This window comes from Vulpes lagopus, chromosome 13 (genome assembly GCF_018345385.1).
Source record: "Vulpes lagopus strain Blue_001 chromosome 13, ASM1834538v1, whole genome shotgun sequence".
Lineage (NCBI taxonomy): Eukaryota > Metazoa > Chordata > Mammalia > Carnivora > Canidae > Vulpes > Vulpes lagopus.
Window position 1 is genome coordinate 11,432,663 of NC_054836.1, and position 25,679 is coordinate 11,458,341.

The window sequence follows — 25,679 nt, forward strand, 5'->3', positions numbered from 1 at the left end:
TTTAGTGTATTTATATAATAAACTCAATAGTCTATATCTATACTTCTTTCAAATTCACTTTCAAAAATAGAAGCAGTTATCTTCATTAACACCTTTGGAGCTGAGCCTTCTGCTGTACCAGGGAGATATTTTGTATGACACTTGAGAGTTTAGGGTGTAGTCTGTATCTAACAAATGAATTCCATATATTTTGAAGCTAAAATGCTCAATTCTTTTAGTATGTTGTGTTAACAGGATGAAACTATGTTTTTTATAGTTCTTCATTTTTTACAATTTCTGCATATGCCTCATTCTGTGCACAGTTTTGGCTGATATATCATCTTTATCAATGTGCAAGCTCCTGAAGAGCAGGGATACCAAATTATTCTTGTACCTCAGATACAAACATGATCCCTGGTGAAAATATTGGATCTAAGTGGAAATCCAACTTTGGTTTTGTAAACTTGATGGTATATAAAGTTGTGTATTATATAAATTATTTGTGCCAATTCTCTTTTTCTATTTAGTAGTCTCATTTCTTAATTGGGTTCATAGCCAAGTCTGCCATGGTGCAAGTCTACTGTTTTGACATTTCACCAGAAGACAGCAATACAGATAACATCTCATACCCAATAAAAACATATCCATCTCCTTTCTCCTACAAATGTTTACAGAGTTACTTCTTCTTCTTTTTTTTTTTTTTTTTTATTTATGATAGTCACAGAGAGAGAGAGAGAGGCAGAGACATAGGCAGAGGGAGAAGCAGGCTCCATGCACCGGGAGCCCGATGTGGGATTCGATCCCGGGTCTCCAGGACCGCACCCTGGGCCAAAAGCAAGCGCCGAACCACTGCGCCACCCAGGGATCCCTGCAGAGTTACTTCTAAAGTCAAATGCTTTCCATGTGTTATATTAGTCAATCCTCCCAAGAACCCTAAAAAGTATGTATTTTTGCTGTTATATAGAAGGTTACTTCTCTCAGGCTTGAATAGCTCATAACTGTTGGGGACTGGGATTTGCCCTTAAAGCTGTCAAACTCCAGAATCCATGCCTTTTCCAGTTTGCCTTGCAGCTTCTATTATTTCTAAGTCCTGGTCACTTGACAGCCATTTATGTATTCTAAGTAAACTAAACTAGTCCATATATAGTATCCTTTCCAGATCATTATCAAATTGTCTCTTTTCGGGATCCCTGGGTGGCGCAGTGGTTTAGCGCCTGCCTTTGGCCCAGGGCGCGATCCTGGAGACCCGGGATCGAATCCCACGTCGGGCTCCCGGTGCATGGAGCCTGCTTCTCCCTCTGCCTGTGTCTCTGCCTCTCTCTCTCTCTCTCTCTCTCTCTCTCTCTCTCTGTGACTATCATAAAAATTAAAAAATAAATAAATAAACTTATAAAAAAAAAAAAACAAATTGTCTCTTTTCATGGCTTACTTATGAAAACACGGCTTTGACCATAGAATTGTGATTGGAGCAGATAACAAAGGACAGAGCTAAGGAAAAAGGCAGCATTGATCCAGGAGGGCCCCAATTATAAAAAGTGGCCATGACGACTCTCACACTTACAATTCTTTTGTGGCTCCCTCTTGGCTTTTATTCGCTTAGTAAATAATTAGTAGGCTCCTATTAAGTCCCAGATACTGTTCATCACACTGTGGGTATGGCAGCAAGTAAAATAGACCCAACAACTGTCCTCATGATGCTTACATTATAGGAAGCTGATGGGGAGTAAAAATAGATAAATGAGTCATGTTGTGACAGGTATGCATGGGAAAACAGGGCAGGTTAAAAAGTTTGGGAGTGTCTTCCTCGTAAACTCCAAACTTCTTAGTATGGTGGAACAAAGCTTTCACCATTTGGCCCATCATCTACTGTATACCACTATAAAGACCACACTCAATGTTCCATGTTTCTGAAGTTCCCTTTGTCTTGTGTCTCTGCACTAATTGCTATTCAGTCTTCTGAGTAGTGGACACATCATCTCTTTCATGACATCCTTGAAATTTTCTCTGACACCTCCAAATTCTTATTTGTATGCCAGAACAGGCTGAACTTCTATAATAGCATTTATATCACATTGCCATTTTCAAATTTCTGTCTTCTTCAAATATACAATAAACTCACTGAGACAAGAATCATGCTAATGTCACCTTGAATCTGTGACAGTTAATACTGAACCTGGCAGAGAGTGAACACTGAATAAATACTTGATGAAGGATGTGAATGGGTGCTCAGATAAAATAAGGCCATTTGAAGATACAAGGTTGTCAAAGACCATCAAAAGTGTAAGAAAAACTGGACTATTTTTTTAATATTTATTTGGAATACCTTTAAACCATGTACAGGGTTGACAGGCTAATCACTTTTTAAATCACCTTTTTATAAAACATAACTTGAAGAAATTATCAAGATGAAATCCCTAAAACCTATAGTTCTGTGCTCAGCCAGACAGGTACACTTGGGATATTATATTTTAAAAGATAAGCTTTGTTACCATAATAATTTCATGATGTTTTTGTTGCAAATTAAGAACTACTTATAAGGACATTCATTTGCAGTAAACTAGAATTATTTAAATCTTTATTTTTCTCAGAAGGAAACTAGATCTCTAAGTGTTATAGACACTTTTATAATCAGTCTTTTATAGATAAAACCAAGAATATAGCAGATACCTGTTAGTTCTGTATATACCTCATGGCATGTGAGATATTTGCTAAAGGCTCATGGCAATGAGAAAATACAAAATTGGATATCATCTTACGAAACTAATTCTATGCAATATTAATAATATTCTATTTGATTTTCAAAAGCAAAATGTAGTATCAATAGATTTCATTACTATTCATTCATTCATTACTATTTCATTTCATTACTCAGAAGAGTAACACTTTCCTGACTACAATTTTGAAAATTAAAAGTCCTAGCCAACATCTTTGGTGTATCAATTAATAATCATCTCAAATTCAATTTGATCATGAAAAAGCAATCTGTGCTCAAAAAATCAAAATACTATCTCAGCCATGAGTTTTGATTCATATCTCAAAAATAAATCTTCAAGTGTATAGTTATTATTACTTGCCTAAGAAAAATCGAAGCTAGCTAAACTATTGAATATAGAAATGTAAAAGATATTAAAACAATGTCATTAGACAGAAAATTTAATAAACACAGAACTTATACTTGAATAGGTTTATTGTTTCTTATTTTTAATATATATACTCTGATAGCCCGTTTGAGTGGTTTTGGAGTTATCTTCTACTATAAATCTGGCTTTGAGGCACCTGTTGAGATCTCTACCAGGAACACATGGAGGTCCTGTAGCAGGTGGCATGACAGAGAAGATATTGCTTGAAGTGACATATTTCCCCTTCCAGACAGGGAGGTGACCACTGGGTACTAAGTTTAGATAGACATCTATACAAACATCTTCGCCCACGCATACTTTAATAGTACGAATGTCAGTCATGTCGACTCTTTCTCTACAGTGTGTATTAGCATAACAAGCACAATAAAATTTTTTGGAAAATTGCTGCAGGTCTTCAAGTGTGGGTTTCCCTTGTACTGTGTATCTTCCACTTCTCTCAAGTTGAATAGCAAAATTCACTGGGTTCAGGTGAAGATAGTCATTTGAATTCCAATGTTTCCTTATACACAATCCTTCATCCTGGCAAAGCACTTGGCTACACATTTTGGCTGCTAGAGTGACGTTGATTATGTAAGGATTCAGCTTATTCTTTATGTAAGTGTCTAGCTCTGTGCAAATTTGCTGTAAGAGTATAAGAAGGTTAGAATATCAAGAGACAAGTATGTGAATTAATTCACTATGATATGCAATTTCTAAGGAAGCATGATAAAACAGAACCCAGCAAGAGATAGGAAACAGTTTACCTTTTTAAAATTTATCTAGCAAGATTATTCTGTTTTTGTAACATTTGTAAGTAAGTGTCACATGCCATTTCATGCCACTGAATAATTGACCAGTTGAACCTTAACTTCAACCTAGCCTTGGGCTTCTTCAATAACTCATAAACTAATAAGACAGAATGATAGAGTGGTTAGAGAATGGTCTCTGGGGCCCATCTGGCCTGATTGGTCACAGTTCCATTGATGACTAGCTGTGTGACTCTTGGGAATCTCACAAGCTTTCTGAGTCTTAGTTTCCTATCTGGGTGACCTTGGGCAAGTCAATTAACTGGGTTATGCTTCAGCTTCACCATTTGTAAAATATGGATAATTATAGCACTTACCTCATAGGGTTGTTGTGAGATGAAAAGATACAATGTATATAAAAGTGTTTAGCACAAGGCCCAGCATATCATTGGTTAGCCCTCAAGAAATTATAAATTAAGGTAATAAGAATCATTTTGTAGGACAAGTTTAAACAGCATGAGAAAGATTTCTCAACTTCTAGCTCAAAATAACTACACAGGTTCAACTGAGTATCCTTTATGTTAAATGTTATGTATAGTTTAAGTCATGGGTGAATTACGACAACTCTTTTGCAAATGTACTTATTTGGCAAAGCTTGAGTGATTAATAACTAAAATGATTCATCTCAATACTGGTGCATTCTAAAACTGGGATGCTGTCTTTTTAACAACACAGAAGATAGTCACTCCCTTCTTTCATAATCCATAGTTCCATTGAGTGAGATGGCTGTGCTAATCCTCCAGCAAACCAAAGGAAGGTGGTAGTAGATCAGAAGGCAAGTAGAGGAATCTTGGCAGCTTACACTTGAATCTATCTCGTTATATTCCTTGAGGTGACACCATCGATGGTAGGAAGAATAGGGCCTTCCAAGAATGTCCATTCCCTAATGCCCCGGAAGCTGTGACTATGCTACCTTGCATGGCAAAAGGAATATTACACATATTATTACAGATAAGAGTATGGATCTTCAGATGGAGAGATTATCTTGAGTTATCTGGCTGGGCTCAACCTTATCTTGTGAGTCCTTTAGAAATGTAGAAACTTTTTTGGCTGGGATTAAAAAAAAATGAGATGGAAGAAAGAGAACAAATTCAAAGGTAAAGGAGACTCAATCGAGCATTGCTGGCTTTGAAGCTAGAAGGGAGGGCCAAGAACTAAAGAATGTAGTGACCTCTAGAAGCAGAAATGACCTTAGCCATAGCCTGCCAGAAAACAGACATCTTGTTGCTACCACCATAAGGAAATGAATTCTACCAACAACCCAAATAGGTAAGAGAAGATCATCCCCTGGAAAGGAATGCAACCCTACCAACATTTTTATTGTAGCCCAATAAGACCCATGCCAGACTTCTTTTTTTTTTTTTTAAGATTTATTTATTTATTCATTCAGAGAGAACGAGAGAATGGCAGAGACACAGGCAGAGGGAGAAGCAGGCTCCACGCAGGGAGCCCGACGCGGGACTCGATCCCGAGTCTCCAGGATCACATCCCGGGCTGCAGGCGGCGCCAAACTGCTGCGCCACCGGGACTGCCCCATCCCAGACTTCTAAACTACAGAACTATCCCAGAGTCCTGGGATCACGCCCTGAGCCGAAGGCAGACGCTCAACCAGTGAGCCACCCAGGCATCCCGAAAACCTCTTCTTAATCCTAGTTTTACATAGTGTTTATAACAAAATTCCATTTCTCCTGTTTTAATACAGCCTCATGTGAGGTAACCCTTCCTTCCTCTTGAACACCCCTCCCTTACCCACTGTGCCTAGTTGTTTCTTAAGCATGGCAAGTTCATTTCAAACTGCACTTACTTGTTTCCCTGCTTGGAATGTTCTTTCCTCTAATTTTTAACATAGTCACTTTACCTTGTCATTCAGACTGCAGCTTTAATTAAACCTCAGACACCTTTCCTATCTACTTTCTCACATCTTTTTATTTTAATTCTCTGCGTAGTACTTATCACATCACATATTTCTCTTGTTTATTTTTTCTATCCAGCCAACATTAATATAAACTCCATGACTGCAGAGACTTTGTCAATATTCTTCAACAGTGTATCCCCAGGGCCACAATATATGAGAATTTATACGAAGTTCAGATGACAATCTGGGTGACCACAGGGACAAGAGCTGGGCAGAAAGAGGAGTAAAGGATGAGTATGGTTTGAGAATGATTAGCCTATACAAGATGTAGTCTTTGGAAGGATATGAAACTGGCTTTCTTAAAGATAAGGCCTGGTTTACAATGTTTGTCAATATCCATGGTGCAAATACATCTGCCATGGTCAATTTTAAGCTGTCAACTTAACATTACTGATGATTGGGAATCAAGAACTCATAATGGTAGTATGGTATGGAGAAGCACATCATTACATACTATTTCCACTTATATAGATACACTAGATATACATAACCTCAAGATTATGGATGGTAGTGAAATACATAATGAATACATTTTGAGTATTTATTACTTTTGTTTTTAACAGTATTTATTCCATTCTAAGTTTTTGTAATTTAAGTTTTAATAATGGTTCTGTTTAACAACCAGTTCACAAAATTTCCAAATATTCAACAATCAGGTCTCATGAGCTGAGACCAGTAGAAGCTGCTTGTCACATCAATGGATCTGATAAAATGGAATGGGTGTAAATAGTTTGCTGACATTGGATAACAACTGTTTTAAGTCAATTTCAGTCTTTAAACCTGTAGTTACCAGTTTCTCAAGTTGTCAACGAATCAGAGGAAATAAGATGAGTAATCCATGATTCTATTGATTACAAATGACATAGAAAAAGGGGGAAGCGGGATCCCTGGGTGGCGCAGCGGTTTGGCGCCTGCCTTTGGCCCAGGGCGCGATCCTGGAGACCCGGGATCGAATCCCACATCAGGCTCCCGGTGCATGGAGCCTGCTTCTCCCTCCGCCTGTGTCTCTGCCTCTCTCTCTCTCTCTGTGACTATCATAAATAAATAAAAAATTAAAAAAAAATTAATAAAAAAAAAAAAAAGAATGAAAAAGGGGGAAGCAATGATAGAACTAGCATTCAAAAGTAGCAGAAATATATAAAACAGAGACCACAGGGGGCAATTTCAAGATAGTGTCATTAGGTAGACAATAACCATATTTAAATTGAAGAACTGTCCCTGCATGAACAATGCTAAAGATTATCTGAGAGTCATGAGAGAAGAAGGTAAATTTAATATTAAAGTGCAATAACAAAAGAAAAACCATATGTGACAATGAAATAGTATGTCACACCATACTACTAATTGGGGAATGCCTGATTCATTCCTCATCAGAATAAGGGTGGAGTTCTCAGTTCTGGAAAAAAATAAAAAAGGAAGTATATGAAGAATTTATAAATTATTCCATTAAAGAATTACAAGACCCTTGAGAAGAGTGTTTACATATTTGAGAAACAGTGAATGATAATCAGGAATATATTCAGGAGAATTATAATTTTTAAATGATTTTCTGACATGAAAGATTTTGCAAAAGGGACATATCCCTTTCTCCTAACTTCTATTTTATGTTATTTCTCTTTATTGGTGATCAAGCCAGAGATAATAGAGTTCTACCAATAAGTAGTAGAACTCAGATTACTTGGAAGAATCTCATAATGGGGACTACTGCTGAGTACTTTTAGAAATGAGTTAACAATACAATGAGTCTATTGAAGGACAAGAGACAAAAGGTCTCTTCTGGTCTTAGAGTGTTGTATGAAGTGTCTTCTCTATAGGTCCTAGAATAAGACCCCTGGACCATGAGCTTCATAGAATATTCTCAATGGCAGCTAACTCACTAGTATTTCCACATCTGTTAGAGAAGCAAAAGTTGAGCTCCAATTCAGTAGTGGCCATGTGACAGCTTTACTCTTGTTTGAATCAAGAAGATTGAAGAGGTGAGGAAGAAAGACCTGTTATAGAGAACTAAACAAGGAAGAAAATGAAGGAAGAGGGAAAGGATTAGGTGGTGATACTTAAAATCTTTTTGAGCTAAAGAAAGTGCATTATGTGAAAATGAAAGCAAGTCATCTATACAGAAAAAAAATACCATTTTTTCCCTAACAAAACAAGTTTTATTCAAAATTTTACTTAAAATAGATAATACTAAATATAACCTGTGGAAAATAAAGAAGCATTCATTCCTTTTCATCTCCCTTAGAGAAATTTTGAACAATTTAGTAATATTTTCAAAAATTCCCAGTTGCCTATGCACCCCTTCCCCACTCCTGCCTGGCTCTTTTTGCTTCCTCCCTGCCCAACCCCACCAAACCATTTCTCCTAAACTCTTTCCCATCTCAGAGGCAAGCCTTTCAAACCAAAAGCCTCAGTCATCTTAATCACTTCTTTTATCCAACCTACTCATCCAATCCCTCAGTCAGTCCTCTCAGTTCTACTTTTGGGTTATATTCACATACCACATTCATATTCACAAACCTTCAACTGCTTTCTCTTCCTGCTTCTGCTCTTGCCCCTCCACCATGGATCTTGAGCTCAGCTAAATAAGAAATGTTTGAGATTGCAACTCTTCCTCTCAGGCCTTCCATGTCAGAGTGAAAGCCCCCTGGTGGCCCATGAAGTCCTACATCTGACCCTCTGTCTTCTTGCGGACCACACCTCTTACCCCTGTCTTCCTTGCTTACTGTACTCCAGTCATGCTGACCTTCTCGGTCTTTCTTGACAAGCACATTCCAGCCTGAAGGCTATTGCACTTATCATCTTGGTCCCTGATTTCCATCAGGTCTCTGTTCCAACTGCACCTCATCAGAGAGGCCTTCTGTGACTGCCCTATCTTAAGTATCACCATTTTATCTCTCTTTATCCTGGCTACACTGCTTCATTGCTCTCTATCACACTTATCACTACCTAATATATTCTATCTGTATATGTTGCATTTCCACTTGTAAAGATGGAGCTTCGTGGTGATAGGACTTTGCTTTGTTCACTGCTACATTTTTTAGCACTTAAAGAATTATCTGGCACTTAATCAAAAGAGATGTTCAATAAACCAAGTGGTCAGCAAACATTTTCTGTAAAGGGGCAGACAGTAAATATTTTGGGATTTTGAATGATACAGTCTCTGCCATAACTATTCAATTATTTCTTTATACTGCAAAAGCAGCCATAGACACTGAAACTAAGGAGCATGCCTATACTCCAATAGAACTTTACTAATAGACGCCGAAATTTAAATCTTACAGAATTCTCACATATTTTAAATACTATCATTTTGGGGCTTTTCCCCATCTATTTAAAAAGGTAAAATCATTCTTAGCCTATGAGCTGTACAAAAGCAAGTAGGTCAGATTTGGCCCATGGCCATCATTGCTGGCCCTTGTAATAAACTTCCACTGAATAACTAAATGAATAAGTAAAGTAAGTGCTTAATAAATAGTAATTGAATGAATAAAAGAATTGACTATTCTTTCATTGGCCAGTTCATAGGCTTTTTAAGATGAGACATATCACAAAAAAACAAACATCGTGTCAGAAAACTGAGGTTGTAGTCCTGTTTTTGCCACTTACTAGCCAGATAGCCTAGAGAATTTCAATCAATTTCACTGAATTTCTGTTTCCTCATTGGAAAACAGGTACAATATTTTCTGCTTTATAACATAACCACACAAAGGAAGGATAGTTTAATGCAACCAGTATTAATTAAGCACCTACCACTATGTGCCAAGCATAGTACTTATTTTATTATTCAGTACCACAACAATCCTCAAACACATTAAAAGTGGAAATGTTTTCATCTATTTCCTATCAATTCAACTTACCACATTTTGGGTTAAATTGAGGCTTCCCCACATTATTACTCCAGAGACACCTAGAGAAACTGATTCACCGATTGTATTCACAAGATCATCCTGGCGAATGTGACAAAAAGAGTTAACAGAAATAAAATAGAAATACTATGCATAAGAAAATAACACCAAAGCTAAGAATTCTGGCTCAACAATAATAATTTAAGTCTTCCCCACTATTTATTTCTATCCTTGTTGCCACCACTATGCTACTATAACAAAATACAGATTTTTCTGTTATTGTTTTAATTGCTTCTATTGACAAAAGAGCAAAACCCATGAAAGCAAAAAAAAAAAGGACCTGAGTTACTATATTGTCTACTCTACCTAGTTTTTTATTGTTCTTAAGATATTATATGATTACATTAAAATGAAATATATTCTTTTTCATATGCGTATAATGTACAGTCACCAATGTGAATATTCCTAAAGGATATTAAAAGCTAAATCTCACTCCCTTTGAAAATGATATTGGATTCCACTAAACACCTTTTGTGGACACTAGTTCATAGGCCTCATGCCTTGATTTACTCACCTCTGTAAGATATGTCAGCAACATATCAGTAAAAACTGGACGGGCATATACAAAGATCGGAAGTGGATGTTTAATATCTTTTACTTTAGAAACCCGAATGGCTTCCAAAACACGATTGCGGACATAAAGAGCAGTGAATGGAGAAGATTTTAGTTTGCTCTTCAAATAAATGGATGGGAAAAGGGCTGTACTTTCCTTCCACAACCAGTCGATCTCATCATTTCTTCTCTGTTCTATATCATAGCAACTTCCATTGTAATTGGGATTTTTATAATTATAATTGTAGCAATCAGGATAAAGATAAAAACCCCATAAATAATTTGGCCGAAGGAACTTTCCCAACTTTAAAGTCTCTTGCATGAAACACCTTGCTGCCTTTTCAAAATCTGCCTGGGCTATCTGGGTGACCTCTGTGAGATTAAGGTGTATATGTTGTTGCTGAGCCAAGTCAATAGACTGTTCCTTGTATATATGTTTAGGTCTCCAGTTTCTTGCCCAGTTAGGCCTCCAGTAGTCCCAGTCAATGACAGCCAAGCCCATGCTGTCTGTTCCTATGTAATGGGAAATATCTTTCTTGGCTTTGTCCAAGTGCTTTTTTAAGGATCCCAATTGGGGGATTCCTCCATTCACATGTTTGCCAGTCGTTTTATTTATGTGGGGATAGTAGCCCAGTCTGTCAGCATAAAATATTGCAATGCCTTGTCCTACGACGGTTTTTAGAGGGCTTCCTATCAGAGAGAAAAGGTTCAGATCTAGCTGCACGTTAAACCTTTTAGCACAAAGTTCAGTGGGGGCATTCCAGCCCCAGAGGAAAGAAACATTTGGGATGAAAGGGGGTGCTCTGAACTCTTGAGTCAAGCAACGTGGAATCAGAAGGAAGATGAATACTGCTTGGGTTGTTCCACTGGACCCCAAAAAGCTCCTAAAGAAGATATTCTGGAACCTGAGAACTCCCATTGCAAAGATTAATGACTATGAAGATTTCTTCCCAAACACTTTGGCTTATCCAATATTTCATGCACAGAAGAGAGATAGTGGAATGAAGCCACTTTGATGGATAAAGAGGTATAACGATCACGTTACTTTTAAATATTATTCTTCTTACTTCATGTTTCAAGAATGTTTTGCAAGTTGCTTCATCTGTAAGTGGAAAAAAATAATAAATAGAATATATTGTTACACTATGTTTCTGTATCAAGACTTTAAACTTTACCAAGTTTTCAACTTTAAGTGTAGGAGTTAAATTCAATTTTTAAAGTTGGAGAACTCCTGTGTTTGAATCAATAAAATTATTTTCTCCTCTGTGTGATACAAATCATGTTATAGCTAACACTTGTCTCATCTTTCCAAATCATTACTGAGACTACAGAGAGGTGAAGGTAGCTATTTTTTCCCTTTGCCTTTCTGCTTCTGTAGGATGCTGTGCCAAGGACCTGTTAAATAAAATTCCAGTTGAAGCTCTCATTTTTGTTTGTTATTACTTGAAAGACCATTTTATAGTAGCATGCCAAAAATTGAAAATAACCTATCATAGAATTATGAGATTTCATCTTTTTTTTTTGAAGGGGGGCACCTAGAGGAGGAAGCAAAAGTCACTTCTACCAGAAGTAATATATCAAAAGTGTGCTCAAAACTATTGAATTAACCCAAATCTCCTACTGAGGAACAAGTTTAAGTGTTATTTGGAATAGTGCTCCATCATATCTCAAAGTAATGGAGTAAAAGATAAGTTAAATATGCACTATACTTATAGATATCTGTATCTCTATATATACGTACACAAAACTTATGTATAGGCACAAAAATATGTAAATATTTTTATGAAACAAAGTATCTCTTCTTAATACATCTTTAGACAAAGTCTTGGGGCACAGAATTGGGGGCAGACCTGGGTTAGCATCTAGAAAGGCATCCTCATTGAGAGGATCTACTAGAGACTTTACACAAGAATCTCCTCTCCCTAGAAAATCTTACCTGACTTAATTCCATATGATTAACATCTCTCCAGTAGTGTGTATAACGTTTGTTCTCAATTTAGATCAACTAGGTTGCTTTGCAAGTGTCCTTCTTGCCCATTGTCTGGATAAATGCTTCCTAAAGTCCTCCTGCTAAGCCTTGAGTATCTTCCCAATTCCTAACAATAGTATTTGCCCAGAAGTCCTTTCAGGGTCCAACCACTCAGCTTGTCTTCAGTGGTGCCCAGGCTAGAAGCCTGTTGGCTTTTTTTTTTTTTTTTTAAGATTTGTATTTATTTATTTGAGAGAGAGAAAGAGACAGAGAGAGACAGAGAGAGACAGAGAGAGAGAGAGGGAGAAAGCATGAGCAGGGGCGAGGGGCAGAAGGTGAATAAAGACTTGCTGCTGAGCAGGGAGCCCAGTGCAGGACTCAATCCTAGGACCCTAGGATGATGACCCCAGCTAAAGGTAGACGCTTAATCGACTGAGCCACCCAGGCACCCTGCCTGTTGGTTTTAACATCTTCCTAGAGCACTGGCAAGTCATTAACATTCCTTAAAAAAAAAGATTGTTTTACCTCAAAATAAATTTAAAAGCTCAAGATTTGAAGACATCCAAAATCTTACTTAACTCTTACTCTTATAAAGAAATTTTATCATTACAACACGTTAGCTAGAACCTTTGAAACAGGAATGTTTTATCTGAGAATTTGTCCTAAATTATTTTGTAATAAAAATGATATAGATAGATATAGATACTTAAAATGTGTCATTCACCACTATGTATTGTAGCATCTATGACTAGAAAATACTAAAAGCAACTTCACCACCCAATGATGAGATGGTTAAATAAATACAGTATTTTAGCTTGAAGGAATTTGTGCAGGCATCAGAGCTAGTTATAAAGATCGCTAAATAACATGTAAAGATGCTTGCCTAAAGTACTAAGGACCAACTAGCTCCTTGCCTTGATGTTACTGAAAACAAGCAGTTTTTTGAGATATACAGAAACATAAGCACATGCTTAAGGAATTAAAGAATATCCAGGGATGTAAAAGAATATTCATATTTCCTGAGAGTCCATTACATGTTTTTGATCTTCTAATTTTCTTTCATTCAGCTACCATATAGTTTCTCAAATAAAAACTGAGGAGAAAAATAAAACTTAAGGCTAGCCTTTTGTTTGCCAAAAGAGATTTGAAGTTCAATTTCTCCTTAGTGGGAAGAAGAATATAATCATCCACCTTCTTATTGTTTATTCATTAGGATGCTTGTTCAGGGTGTTCTTGTTTTAACTTTTTTTTTTCTTCTTTTAGAGAGAGAGAGAGAGAGAGAGAGAGGAAGAGAGAGAGAGCATACACACAAGTGCCTAATTGCTCACTCAGTGGGAGGGGCAGAAGGGGAGAGAGAGAGAGAGAAAGAGAGAAAGAGAGAGAGAGAGTATCCCAAGCAGACTACTGAATGAGTGGAGCCCGATGAGGCTCAATCTAATGACCCATGAGATCACAACCTGAGCCAAAATCATGAGTTGCTCACTTGACCAGCTAAGCTGCCTAGGCGCCCCTCATTTTACTTTTCGAAGGAGCTGTGGTTGGGATTTTTGAGGTAAGGGCAATCAAGACAGAAAAAGCCAAACAAAACAGCTAAATTTCTTGGTTTAATTCTAGCCTCTTCTTTTCTACTACAAATGCTTTATTTCTAGAAAATCATAATTAACAGATGGAGAAGTCAAGTCATAGGACTGTCTTCAGAACCCACTCTTCTGCTATTCTCATTTCCTAGAAGGAGTCTACGTATATATTACCTCAATGGAATTAAGAACTGAATTCATATACTATCCTCTTACTATTATAGATTTTGAATATAAATTATTATTATCAATGTCAAGGTGAAATTCAGAAATGTGTACAAAAACTGATAAAGCCAAGATTATAACTTTAGTGAGAGCGAAATTAGGACTGAAGGGAGGGCCAGAGTGGAGAGTCCCAAGGTTGAAGATATTCCACAGCACTTCTTAGGTCCCTGTTACTTGTACCCTACTGGCCTCAGAACAACTGAGCATGATAAAGGTTACAGTTACAATATTCACCAAATAGCCTCTAGCCTCAGGATGCTAAAGGTAACTTTAATGTATCTAGATTACCTCCATAAATACTTTGGGAATCATTCTTGAATATCAAAAAATAAGAAAACAAAACTTCAAGTGAGCAGCCAGCCCCAAATTTATTACCTTTGTAACCCTTGTATACTAATTACATTTGGTAGACTATGTTTCATTTCTGAAGTATTACTTGGTCTCTAATTTCAACTCAAAGGCTGACTTCTACCTCCAGTTACAAGTTATACTGGATCTGAGCTGATTTCTGAGCAAACTTAAAATAAGAGACCAGCATAATAGTCCCCAAAGCAGAAAAATCCATGTGCAATTTTCTCTTAAAGTAAAAATTTATTCATGCTTTCAGGAAAGAAAAGAGCCTTCAAGCAAGTTTTCTTTTCTTTTTTTTCTTTTTTTTTTGTAGGAAATTTCTTATTAAGCTATGATGTTTTATTTTTTTATTTATTTTTTTTAATTTTTATTTATTCATGATAGTCACAGAGAGAGAGAGAATGAGAGGCAGAGACACAGGCAGAGGGAGAAGCAGACTCCATGCACCGGGAGCCCGACGTGGGACTCGATCCCGGGTCTCCAGGATCGCGCCCTGGGCCAAAGGCAGGCGCCAAACTGCTGAGCCACCCAGGGATCCCGCTATGATGTTTTATAAATAACTTGGCCAGAAATGGATATGATGATAAACTTGATTAAACAAGAGAAGTTAATACTATTTTTGGTGGCATTCCATCAATTCCTTCTTCCTTCTCCTTTTCCTTTGTTATTATTATCATTATTATTACTCTACTTTGTTCCTTCTGCTTCATTCGTAACTTTGTCAGTGTCTCCCACAGATAGTTTTTGCACAGGCTGGAGCTCCTCAAGGCTAAAGAAATTGCTCATTCTTGGGGCTCCTGGCTGGTTCAGTCCTTAGAGTATGTGACCCTTGATCTTGGGGTTGTAAATTTGAGTCCCATGTTGGGTGTAGAGATTACTTAAAAATAAAATCTTAAAAAAAAAAAAAAGAAAGAAAGAAAAAGAAGCTGCTCATTCTTAATCTGTATATCTACTACTAACCACTAAGTGCCAAACAATTTCCACTAAAGAGGTAGATTTAAAAACATGGCACATTATAGAACTTCTCATTCTTTTTCACAGATACCCATATTTGATTTTCCCTATCACACTATGCAGTAGAAAGAAAAAAAACAACTTATTGTTGGGGCAGAATTGTAAAAGTTTCCTCTGAAATATCAGATCTGCTCCAGAAATTGCTCCAGATAATTGCTCATCAGTATTCAACGTGTTGGGTGAGAAAAGGCAGCTCTTTGCCCAGTCAATTAAGGGAAGACTTAATCTTTTGAGATGTTACTGTGTGATGGAGGGAGGGTGTGTATACTTGAGCTTTACATCCTCGCAAATTCAAGAGCCTTATAGTAGCAAAAAAGATTGGTAAAGATGTCATATTAACAAAAAATGCTATAAACTTTAAGAACCCAGGTAAAACAAGTCCTAATTGCAGTTGTTTTGATTGTTAAAGCATTTTGTTAAATTAACAAAAGATTTCTGTAGTATAATAGAGATGAAGAATGAACTGGTTTCAAGGAAGTACACAGCATTTGCTGTAAAAGTAATTTCTCCTCACAAAATTAAAAAAGAATTTATATTTTCAAAGTGATTAAGAAAGCCGGGTTTGACATTTGTTAGAGAAAAATCCTAATTTTCTGAATCCCCTAAGGTGGGAAAGGAGAGGGGAGATTAAAAAAAAAAAAAAAAGAACCAAACAAATAAAATCCTTCAAAAGCAGTTCCCAAAATCAAACTTTATTTAATTGCTGTAGTAGAACATAGAGATGTAATTTATACATGTTGATGTTATGCAATAAAATTTTGTCCTGTTGGGCCATGATATAATTAGAAAGTCATAGATCTAAGAAGCTAGAAAACCATAGGATTATTAAACATCAATTCTAGATATTGAGGCCTTAAGCAAGTTATATTGATATTTTGTGAAAGATATTAATATTTCACCTTTTGAAAATGCAAAATAGTTCAATAGCAAGAGTGTTTAATTGAAAATAAGAAAACAATTCAGCCTAGTCTTAGAAGAAAATTCCTTTGGAAAGAAGGTGAATGTGCCTGTAATAACATTCTGTGTCTATAATATCTCTGTAGACTCCAGAGGCCTTATTATAGAATGTACACATTATACCCTTAATTTGAGGATAGGGCTGTTTTTCAAATTTCCAAGTCACTTGACTTATACTCAATAGATACATACGTGAGTTACTTCATTAATTGAATGAATGAGCTTGATATACTTTAAATTCCAATAAACTCAAAATTACAGCTAATAGTGACATTTTTAAAAGAAAGTGCTTGAACAAAAACCAAAACACACCATCCAGAATCCACAGAGCTGTCAAAGAAAAACCAGAACAGTAGGGGAAAGAGACTGCAATGTAGAACTGAACTCAATTCCAAATACAAAAAGAAAAAGTGGGACTTTATAGCCAAAAGGCGAAGTGGAGGGTCTGTGGATAGAAAATTGCTAAGATGGAACATCAGGGGCAAGGGAAAATTTGGCTAAGCTGACCTAACAGGATTCTTGCCTTGATGAGGCAAGCACTAGGGGAACAGTGGAAGACAGGAAACCTAATCAGATTTCCAAGATGACCAGATATGGAGGATGGGACTCCTTGCTAAACTGACTTACCAGGGTTCTTGCCAGAACTAGATTCTACAGGAAGGATACAGAAGCCCACCATTTGAGGATTTGTCAGAAAGAGAGGTCAACCAGCCTGATTGTCATGGTCAATAGAGAATCTTTGTCAGTCTCCACTATTGTGTACCCTGGATGAGTTAATCATATAATTAGGTAAATGAACCCAATGTACTCTGAACTTCAGGAAACTCAAAATCATGGCTTATGGCATCACTTTAAGATGAAAATGTTCAAACAAAAGCATCCAGAAGCCACAGAGTTCAAACATTACTCAGAAGACAATTATGTCTTTTATAGCCAAACATGAAGCACCAACACAACCAGATAGGACGAAACTAACTACTTCAATAATTGAATAAAGTCTTAAGGAGTCTCTAAATTTGAGCTAGTTAGAAACACAATAGCTTCGCTGGGGTTACTTTCTGCAATGCCATTTGTCAAGCCCCAGACTGAGCTTAGTAATGCAAGTAATGACTTCCAGTCAACCCCACATCCCCCCATCTTAAACCTGAGACCAATCCTAGTTCTTCTGTAATTACGGTGTCTCAGCTGCCTAGCACAAATTGGCAAAAGGCCTTAGTACCGCTCCAAAGTTTAGGAGTAACAAGCACCTCCATGATAACCAGTGCCGTGCACAATGAAGTTCACGAAGGTATGCCAGTTGTAACACGAGCTAGGAGTTTACAATTGGTCTTCTGTTAGCAAACTAATGATTCTCTTTCCTTGATCAGCCAGATGACTTTTTGGGTTTTATTTCTCTGAATTATCAAAGTCATAGTTACTAAATCTACATGTGGGATTATATTAAAGATTCAAATGGCCACTATAGTCTAATACAGAGAGCACCTATTTGCTCATAAAAGTAAAGGCAATAGGGATCCAACTGCATCAAATGTGATTAAGCACATTTGCAAATGCTGAAGATAAATGTCATTGAATAAAAACATATGAGCTCAATTTCAAAGACAGTACAAGGTGTTTTACTTCTTATCAATTTACGATATTTGGTGCCTATAGAGATACCAGGCTCTTAGGATGCAGACTGATTTTTTTTTTCTTGAGAAGAAGACTGGTTCAAAAATCTTGTCAGAGTTTTTAAGTTGATTTGATACCTTTCTTCCTAAAAATACATGTTCTACAGTCTACCTTAAGAATGCACATTTTGTGAAAGCAAAACTATGGTTGAAGTTTCAGGCAAGCAAATGTCTTCCCAAGCTATTCATCTTTTTCTCCACTTCCGAGGAATGTGTGATAATTCAGTCTAGGCCAGCTTTTTAGCCAGGATCTAAAGTAAAATAAAACTCAAATCTTTAATTATCCACACGAAAATCCTTGTTCCTTTGAAGAAGGAGAGTTTTGTGGTGACATTTCTTATGGGCAGTATGAATTCCATATGAGAATTATACATGTTTCATTCTAATGGGATCCTGCCTTGCATGTCTTGTATAAGTCTTTTTGCCCTGGATCATTAAAAATCTATTCTGAGCCTAGAGATACCTCTCTCAATGACTGCTCCCACTGTGTAGCCATTCCAAACACATCTGACTATTGAAGTGTTCATTTCTGATTGCCACCAAGGTGAGTGTAAATGTGTTCAGGCTCTCAGAAAAATTGTACTCATTTCTTAGTACCAGTCACGGTTTTTATTCACATTTGAAACAAATATCTTTCTCACTAAACTATGAGCTCACTACTATGTCCCCAGTTCCCAGTACTGTGTCTGATACATAGTAGAAGGTCCATAAGTACTCAACTGTATGGGTGAATGAGTGAATCTATCCATCAATTAATTCTTTGATCAGATTATTTTTTCCTTTTTTTCAGTTTCACTAAATTATTTTTAATTTCCTATTATTCTTCCAAAGCACAGGTTTACCTATTGGATAAAATCCAATTTATTTTATCTTAAACATTAACAAGATAAGGAGTTATAAGAGTTAAAGAAGTAACAATGGCTACTTTGACCTCACATTGTGGTATGAATAGTAAGATTTATCTTAGAGATTATAATTAGCAGGGATTTTTAATATTACTAATTCAAGTCTAATCCCATCCTCTCAGGATGGTCTCTAACTGCTACCATTCTTTCCAATTAATGATGTGCTATAGCTCAAGAGTAGAACAAATATGCCACAGAGTATCATTAGTAACATTTAGTGGTGACTCTTTTTGCAGTTGATTCTTCTCTCCTCTTCTTACATTCACTTTTAATTTTTTTCTCTCTATCTTAACTGAGTCTTCCATCTGCCAGTAGGACCTGAAGGATGGAGACACTCACAGCTAAAGGGATTAAGGAGCTCAGATCTTGAGTGGGTTAAAATTAGAGAGAAAGACAAACCATAAGAGAATCCTAATTCTGGGAAACAGAGTGGCAAAAGGGGAGGAGAGTGGGGGGAGTAACTGGGTGAAGGGCACTAAGGAGGGCACTTGATGGGATAAGCACTGGATAGCTGGAAGATTCAAATTATTCAATCTTTAGGTATTAACTCTTTAGAAATATATTGGTGGTACCTGGATCAATCTCACTCACAGGGATGTGGGGATAATATGTGAAATGATACCTATGAAGTATTTTTTACAAGAAGCTATACAAATATATAGAGTGCACTATTTATATTATGAAATCTTGCTTGTGATGGTTCATTTGCATTTATCCCAGACTATAAGAATGACATCTAAAGTAAGGTGCAAGGTGTCAGTTGTTTTTGACTTCTAGCAATTGGAAAAGTCAAAATATGTAATTAGACTAGGACTACCTCTAAAAAAATTTAGGGATTATTAATTCCTAGTCCAAGAACACCAAAGAAATGTTTACTGCAGATACTGAAATTTTTAGATGATATGGACAAGTTTTGGGGAAATAGCCAGACTCTAACTCTCCTTTAAAGATTGTGGTCAGTGGGCAGTCCTGGTGGTTCAGTGGTTTAGTGCCGCCTTCAGCCCAGGCCGTGATCCTGGAGACCCAGGATTGAGTCCCACGTCGGTCTCCCTGCATGGAGCCTGTTTCTCCCTATGCCTGTGTCTCTGCCTCTCTGTGTGTGTGTGTGTGTGTCTCTCATGAATAAATAAGTAAAATATTTTTAAATTAAAAAAATAAAGATTGTGGTCAGTGAAAAAGGCAGAAAGGAAGAGGAAGAATCATAGCTGCAAAATTTACTTCAAATTGTAGAAACTCAGTAAAAGTTGTATTTACAGTCAAAGTGCCCCCTTATCTTCACCTACAGTTTGGGAGGTTGCTGCTGTTTGGCCTCCAAGGAGATCACATGCTTCTAGTTCAAGGAAAAAATGCACTGCAGAGCAAGGGCTAAACATCATCCCAGTATTTTAGATGCATTTTGGGCAAAAATGGAGAGTAGTTGTGAACATGATTATCCAAGAAAGTGATGTTCCATAGGCCTATTCCTAGGATGTTTTTCCCCTAAAGTTCAGACCATGGACTATTGGTGAGGCATAAAACTGATTTAACTGATTGTAATGAGCACTTTTTAAAAAAGAAGTGAAATCGATTATCATAGAGTGGAATGGCTAAGCTAGGATAGAACAGGGCAGGACAGAATTGGAAGCAAGAGAATACCAATCAGCACGTGCAGTAAAACACATTATTTTATGAACCATATGTGTCAGTTATATATTTACAAATTTGTCCTCTTGGTCATAACATAAAATGTATTTTTTACCGTGGAACAGTTCAAGGCACTTCAGATGGCAGAAGCCTTGGAGTCTGATGCACCTGGGTTTTCAATATCGAGAACAAGCCCTTTCTTATTGAGTGGGCCTTAGTCAAGTTCTCAAATCTCAATAATTTAATCTCTTCAGCACCCAGAATAGAATTCTGATCTGTTTGAAGACTCTTTAATGTCCATAAATGACTAAACTACCATAACAGCTTCCATGTGCCTGTAAAAATGTTAAATAAAGTCTATATATTTTTCTCCTGTTAATCTGTCTTTTGTCAGCTCAACTCACAGGCTCCAGGTGCAGAATCTAAGAGGGTAAAGGCAAGTTCTTCTTTCTACCATACAACTGACACAGAGTAAATACCAAATAAACATTAAGTTGTTCCTGTTGTTATTAATAATATTATCTCTTGGGGATCCCTGGGTGGCGCAGCGGTTTGGCGCCTGCCTTTGGCCCAGGGCGCGATCCTGGAGACCCGGGATCGAATCCCACATCAGGCTCCCGGTGCATGGAGCCTGCTTCTCCCTCCGCCTGTGTCTCTGCCTCTCTCTCTCTCTCTGTGACTATCATAAATAAATAAAAAATTTAAAAAAAAAAAATAATATTATCTCTTGCCTCCACCCTCTTTTGTGTGAAAGGCAGGGAAAAGCGTGACAAACGGAGGCAAAGTCCAAGACTATTTCATGATTCATAGGCCTGCTAGCTTTAAAGCTTCCCTAGGAAATTTAAAAAAAAAAAATATATATATATATATTATATTTTTACTCTAAATAAAAAAGCATTATGGATTTATTCTGGTGGACGTGAGATACTCAACAAATTCATGCCTCCATGGAGCCAGATCTGATGATGTTGCTGTGCCTACCAATGGCATTCATCAGCACATAGCATGATCTGAGAGGAAACCTACATGAGAAAGTCTTCATGGATCAATAACTCTCTCAGCAGATCAGACTGGCTCTAGCCTTAGTGTGCCTTGCATTAATTTGGCTGTGACTACTTCCTGGCATCTTATGGAGGAGTCCACTAAGAAAGCAACCTCTTCAAGCTCAGACTTCAAACTCTTCTCTCAGCCTGATGGAAATATTTTTCTAGCTTGTCAAATGTAATTATCCAGACAGTTTTCAGCCTTTATATTGGATTAGTGGAATAAGTAAGTGGCAAATAAATAACATTTAAAATGAATAATGGCAAAAATTATTAATGTAGGATTCAGATATCTCTACAATGTTGGGTGATTATATATTAGTTTGGCCAAACGAGGTGGCTCCGCTTCCATTTCATAAAAGAAAAAGAGCAGTTACCAAAACTCAAAGATACAATAGTTAACAAAATTATTTCTCAGTATCAAATTTCTTTTGGCTATTAGCATGCTTATTACATCTACAAATACAAATAATCATTACTGTTGTTATTAAAATAAGCAGTACATCTAACATATCACATATATCAAAATGTGTGACAGATGCTATCCAAAAAGAAAACTTAACTACAAAGTCAATCTTCGAATAACATTGTAAAGATCCATTAATATTTATAGTTATTTCTGCCCCCATACACTATTCCATAAAAGCCTGAGCACATTTACCCTTGTAAAATGAGAAGAGCAGGCAGTTGTACTTGTCTCTTCACCAAGATCAGAGGAGAGCAGAAGTACCCTATGATTCTCACCTGAGACAAGGGAAACAGGAACTCAGAGTGACGAACAACTAGGATCTGCCTAATTTATGACGGGATGGGAGTGTCCCTAAGACTCACCGACTGGGAGAGGGCTCAAGAAAAAAAGGAATTCTGAGAGAATGGGGAAATCAGAATTTCTGGAGCAGAAATTCTGCTTTAGAACTTTTGAAGAGTTTGGACCAACTATGAAGTTGGGGGATGGGCCAAGTATGAGTTTAGGGGATGGGGATAAGATCTTTATAAAACCTAGTATTTTGCTACCAAAACAAACAAGCACAAAACAGAATAGATAGATAACAAAATAACTTCAAAGATTTAGGAAGAAACTTCCAAGGCACGTGTTCACTTGTCAACATAATTATAGGGCAGTGAGTCTCTCGAGGTTGAATCTAATTAGTACTTTAGTTACTTAGTGAATGTTTATAATTTTAAGAAAAAATATTGTTTTTATTCAATTGTGTATCGCTTATTTGCTTTTCATTCTTAACAAGCAATAGCTACGGTTTTAAAAATCCAAGATATAAGTAATATTTATTGGTCGCCTAAACTGCTTTACACAAATGTGCAATATTTGTTATATATTAAATGTTAACATGAATACAGCAAGCCTTTCAGCAAAATGTCGTTAAGAGACTGTTTACGGAAAAGCAATTTCTTTCAAGCAATCTTTAAAATCAGACAATCAACAAGTAATTATGAAGCCACCTAATGATTTTTAGTTAACAATTAATTATGGTATTTGAACATCTCCATAACACTCTGGGGTAAGAATTATCATCCTCATTTTCTAAATGAGGATTAAGCATTAGCAAAAATTAGATAACTTGCCCACCAACGGAGTTCTAGTTAATTCTGAAGATCTTGCTCTTTACAACGTCCTCTAGTGGACAAGTCACTATTATTATAGACATGAAAAGGTGTGCAGTTAGGGGTATGTAGGTGGCTCAATGGTTGAGCATCTGCCTTTGGCTCAGGTCAGGATCCCAAGGTCCTGGGATCAAGTCCCACATCAGGCTCCCTGCAAGGAGTCTGCTTCTCCCTTTACCTATGTCTCTGCCTCTGTGTGTGTGTGTGTTTTTCATGAATAAATAAATAAAATCTTCAAAAAAAAAATGGTATGCAGTTAGGCCCCATTTGCAGTGCTCTTACTCCTAAACCACTTGTCTGCTTTGGGTTTAGATAACTTTACCCTTTCTATTAATTTTTGCACAACTATTGTTTTTTGTTCATTCACTCTGAATGATACGTGGTATGAAGGTAGCAAATTATGTTTTGTTTTGACCTCATTTACTCAGTTTTGAACAGGTAAGTGGAAATGCTGTGTTCATAGTTACTAACTTTCCACATTATAGGACCTGAGAAGTTAGAATAAGAAGTCCTTTAAACTAAAAGACTAACAATTTATCTAAATTAGAAGTATATTTGAATTATTTATGGGGGTCTTTTATTTCCTGGTTAATGTATATTACCTTCTAACTTTGCCAACAGTGATAAAATACAGCCTTGACATATAACTTTCTCAGAAAAGTACAATGTAGAGAGGGTGAAGTCTGTGCCCATCAGCATTGAGCCTACATCTTTGTCATATAAAGCACACTGAGATAACAGAGGACAAATGGCACTGGCTTGAGTCTAGCTTCAGTCCCAAATCTAAGAAGAGAGTTGAATAGTCACTAACATTTTAATTTTCTTCCTTTCCTTCCCTCCCTTTCCCTTCTTCCCTTCTCTCTCTAGACACTGTATACATATTAACACATTTCTTCCCAATAATAACCCTCAGAGGTAGGCACAAGTTTTGTCTGTTTTATACATGCTACACAACTTTATTTTTTACTTCAGACAGGCAAGTTTCAGTTGAATCCCTTAGATTCAGATTTCAGAACCAATATACTCTATTGCCAAAGTCCTGGAGGGCCTTACGTCAGCAGTTCAGATGAGGAAAATAAACCAGTTGCTGTGTGGCCCAGGTGCCTTCTTCAGTTCATGAGATTTGTTTCATTAAAAAAGGGTGACATGCGAGAAGTTTCTGACTATCTTCAAAGATTTAGACTCAAATTTTAAATTTTTAGGGAGAGAACTCCAGAAACAGCCCAAAGAGGCATGGCTGGAGGTTCAGTCTCTTGCAGCACTGGTGTCTGTAGTCAAATATAGGATAGTGTCCGAAGCGACAGAATTGTTCCACACCTCAGCCCAGCCCCTTTCCATATTCCTACCTGTGGCAAAAAGGGGGGGTCTCCATTATTTTTGTCATAATCTGCCTAAATTTGCTGGCACCTCTAATGCCTCCCTCTTCATCTAGAAATAATGTCATATATTCCCCTTAACTCTTCTATGCCTGCACTCATGGGCCCTCCATAGGCTCTGGCTGTACCCCACAGCTTCTCATCGCTTGATTTGTTCTGATGCCTGAAGGATATTCTCCTGTGCCCTGGTTTTCACCTCTCTGCTTAGAACATTCTAGTGAACACTGTAGTACTCTGCCTGCTTTGGTTTTAATTCTGGTTTCTCCTTTGTACTTTATCTTAAAACATCTCTTGGCCATAAGCTCTGCAACCCAAGTAAAGCTTCTGACACTACTACCAAGGTCTGCCATCTACTTGCTTGCAATTAATTAAGATTACCTCATGATTCTGATCTTACCTGGCTCACAACCTCAGTTACAACTTCCTATTGCTCCGATTCCTTAGTCAATTTACTTCTATTTAGATTTTTTTAGTTTAATAAGCTCCCTAGTGTCTTAATTATTTGCCTAAGAATTTCAGATACTACAGAAGAATATTGAGATGTTCTAGATTCATTGGGGCATCTCCAGCTATACTATAGGTGCTGATTACTTAGTTGAATCAATAAATTAAGTAATACTTAATAAATGAAGTAATTAACTATTTTATTTTTTAAAATATTTTATTTTTAATCTCCACATCCATTGTGGGGCTTGAACTTTCAACCCTGAGATTAAGAGTCACACACTCCACCAACTGAGCCAGTCAGGCACCCTGATTCAACTATTTTAAGTGGAGCATTTATTACAAGTCAAGCACAGGCATGGAAGACACCACTTAGGCCAGTCTCGGCTCTTGTAGAGCTTTAGTGTGAGGAGACAATAAGCAAGTAAACAAGCAAATGATTTCAGAATGATAAATGCTGTCTTTATCCATTTGGATTGCTATAACAAAATAGCACAGAGTAAGTCACTTATATACAACAGAAATCTATTTCTTACGGTTGTCAGGGCTAGGAAGTCTAAGGTCGAGGTGTCAGTATAGTTAGGTGTTGGCTCTCTTCCGGGTTGCAGACTTCTCTTTGTATCCTTACATAG

General features: G+C 37.0%; 1 protein-coding gene across 2 annotated transcripts; it reads right to left on the minus strand.

Moving 5' to 3' along the window:
• Positions 1 to 3,164: 3,164 nt before the first annotated feature.
• Positions 3,165 to 25,679, minus strand: SPAM1 (sperm adhesion molecule 1). Of its 2 annotated transcripts, none has more exons than XM_041727958.1 (4): positions 25,584 to 25,679; positions 10,236 to 11,375; positions 9,674 to 9,763; positions 3,165 to 3,740 (listed from the first exon to the last, which is right to left on the minus strand). In XM_041727958.1, the coding sequence occupies exons 2-4, from the start codon at positions 11,190 to 11,192 to the stop codon at positions 3,165 to 3,167; spliced, it is 1,623 nt and encodes a 540-aa protein (XP_041583892.1). In that variant the 5' UTR covers positions 11,193 to 11,375; positions 25,584 to 25,679. The 2 variants fall into 2 exon arrangements, with proteins under 2 accessions (XP_041583892.1, XP_041583893.1); XM_041727959.1 differs by lacking the exon at positions 25,584 to 25,679 and adding an exon at positions 22,269 to 22,305.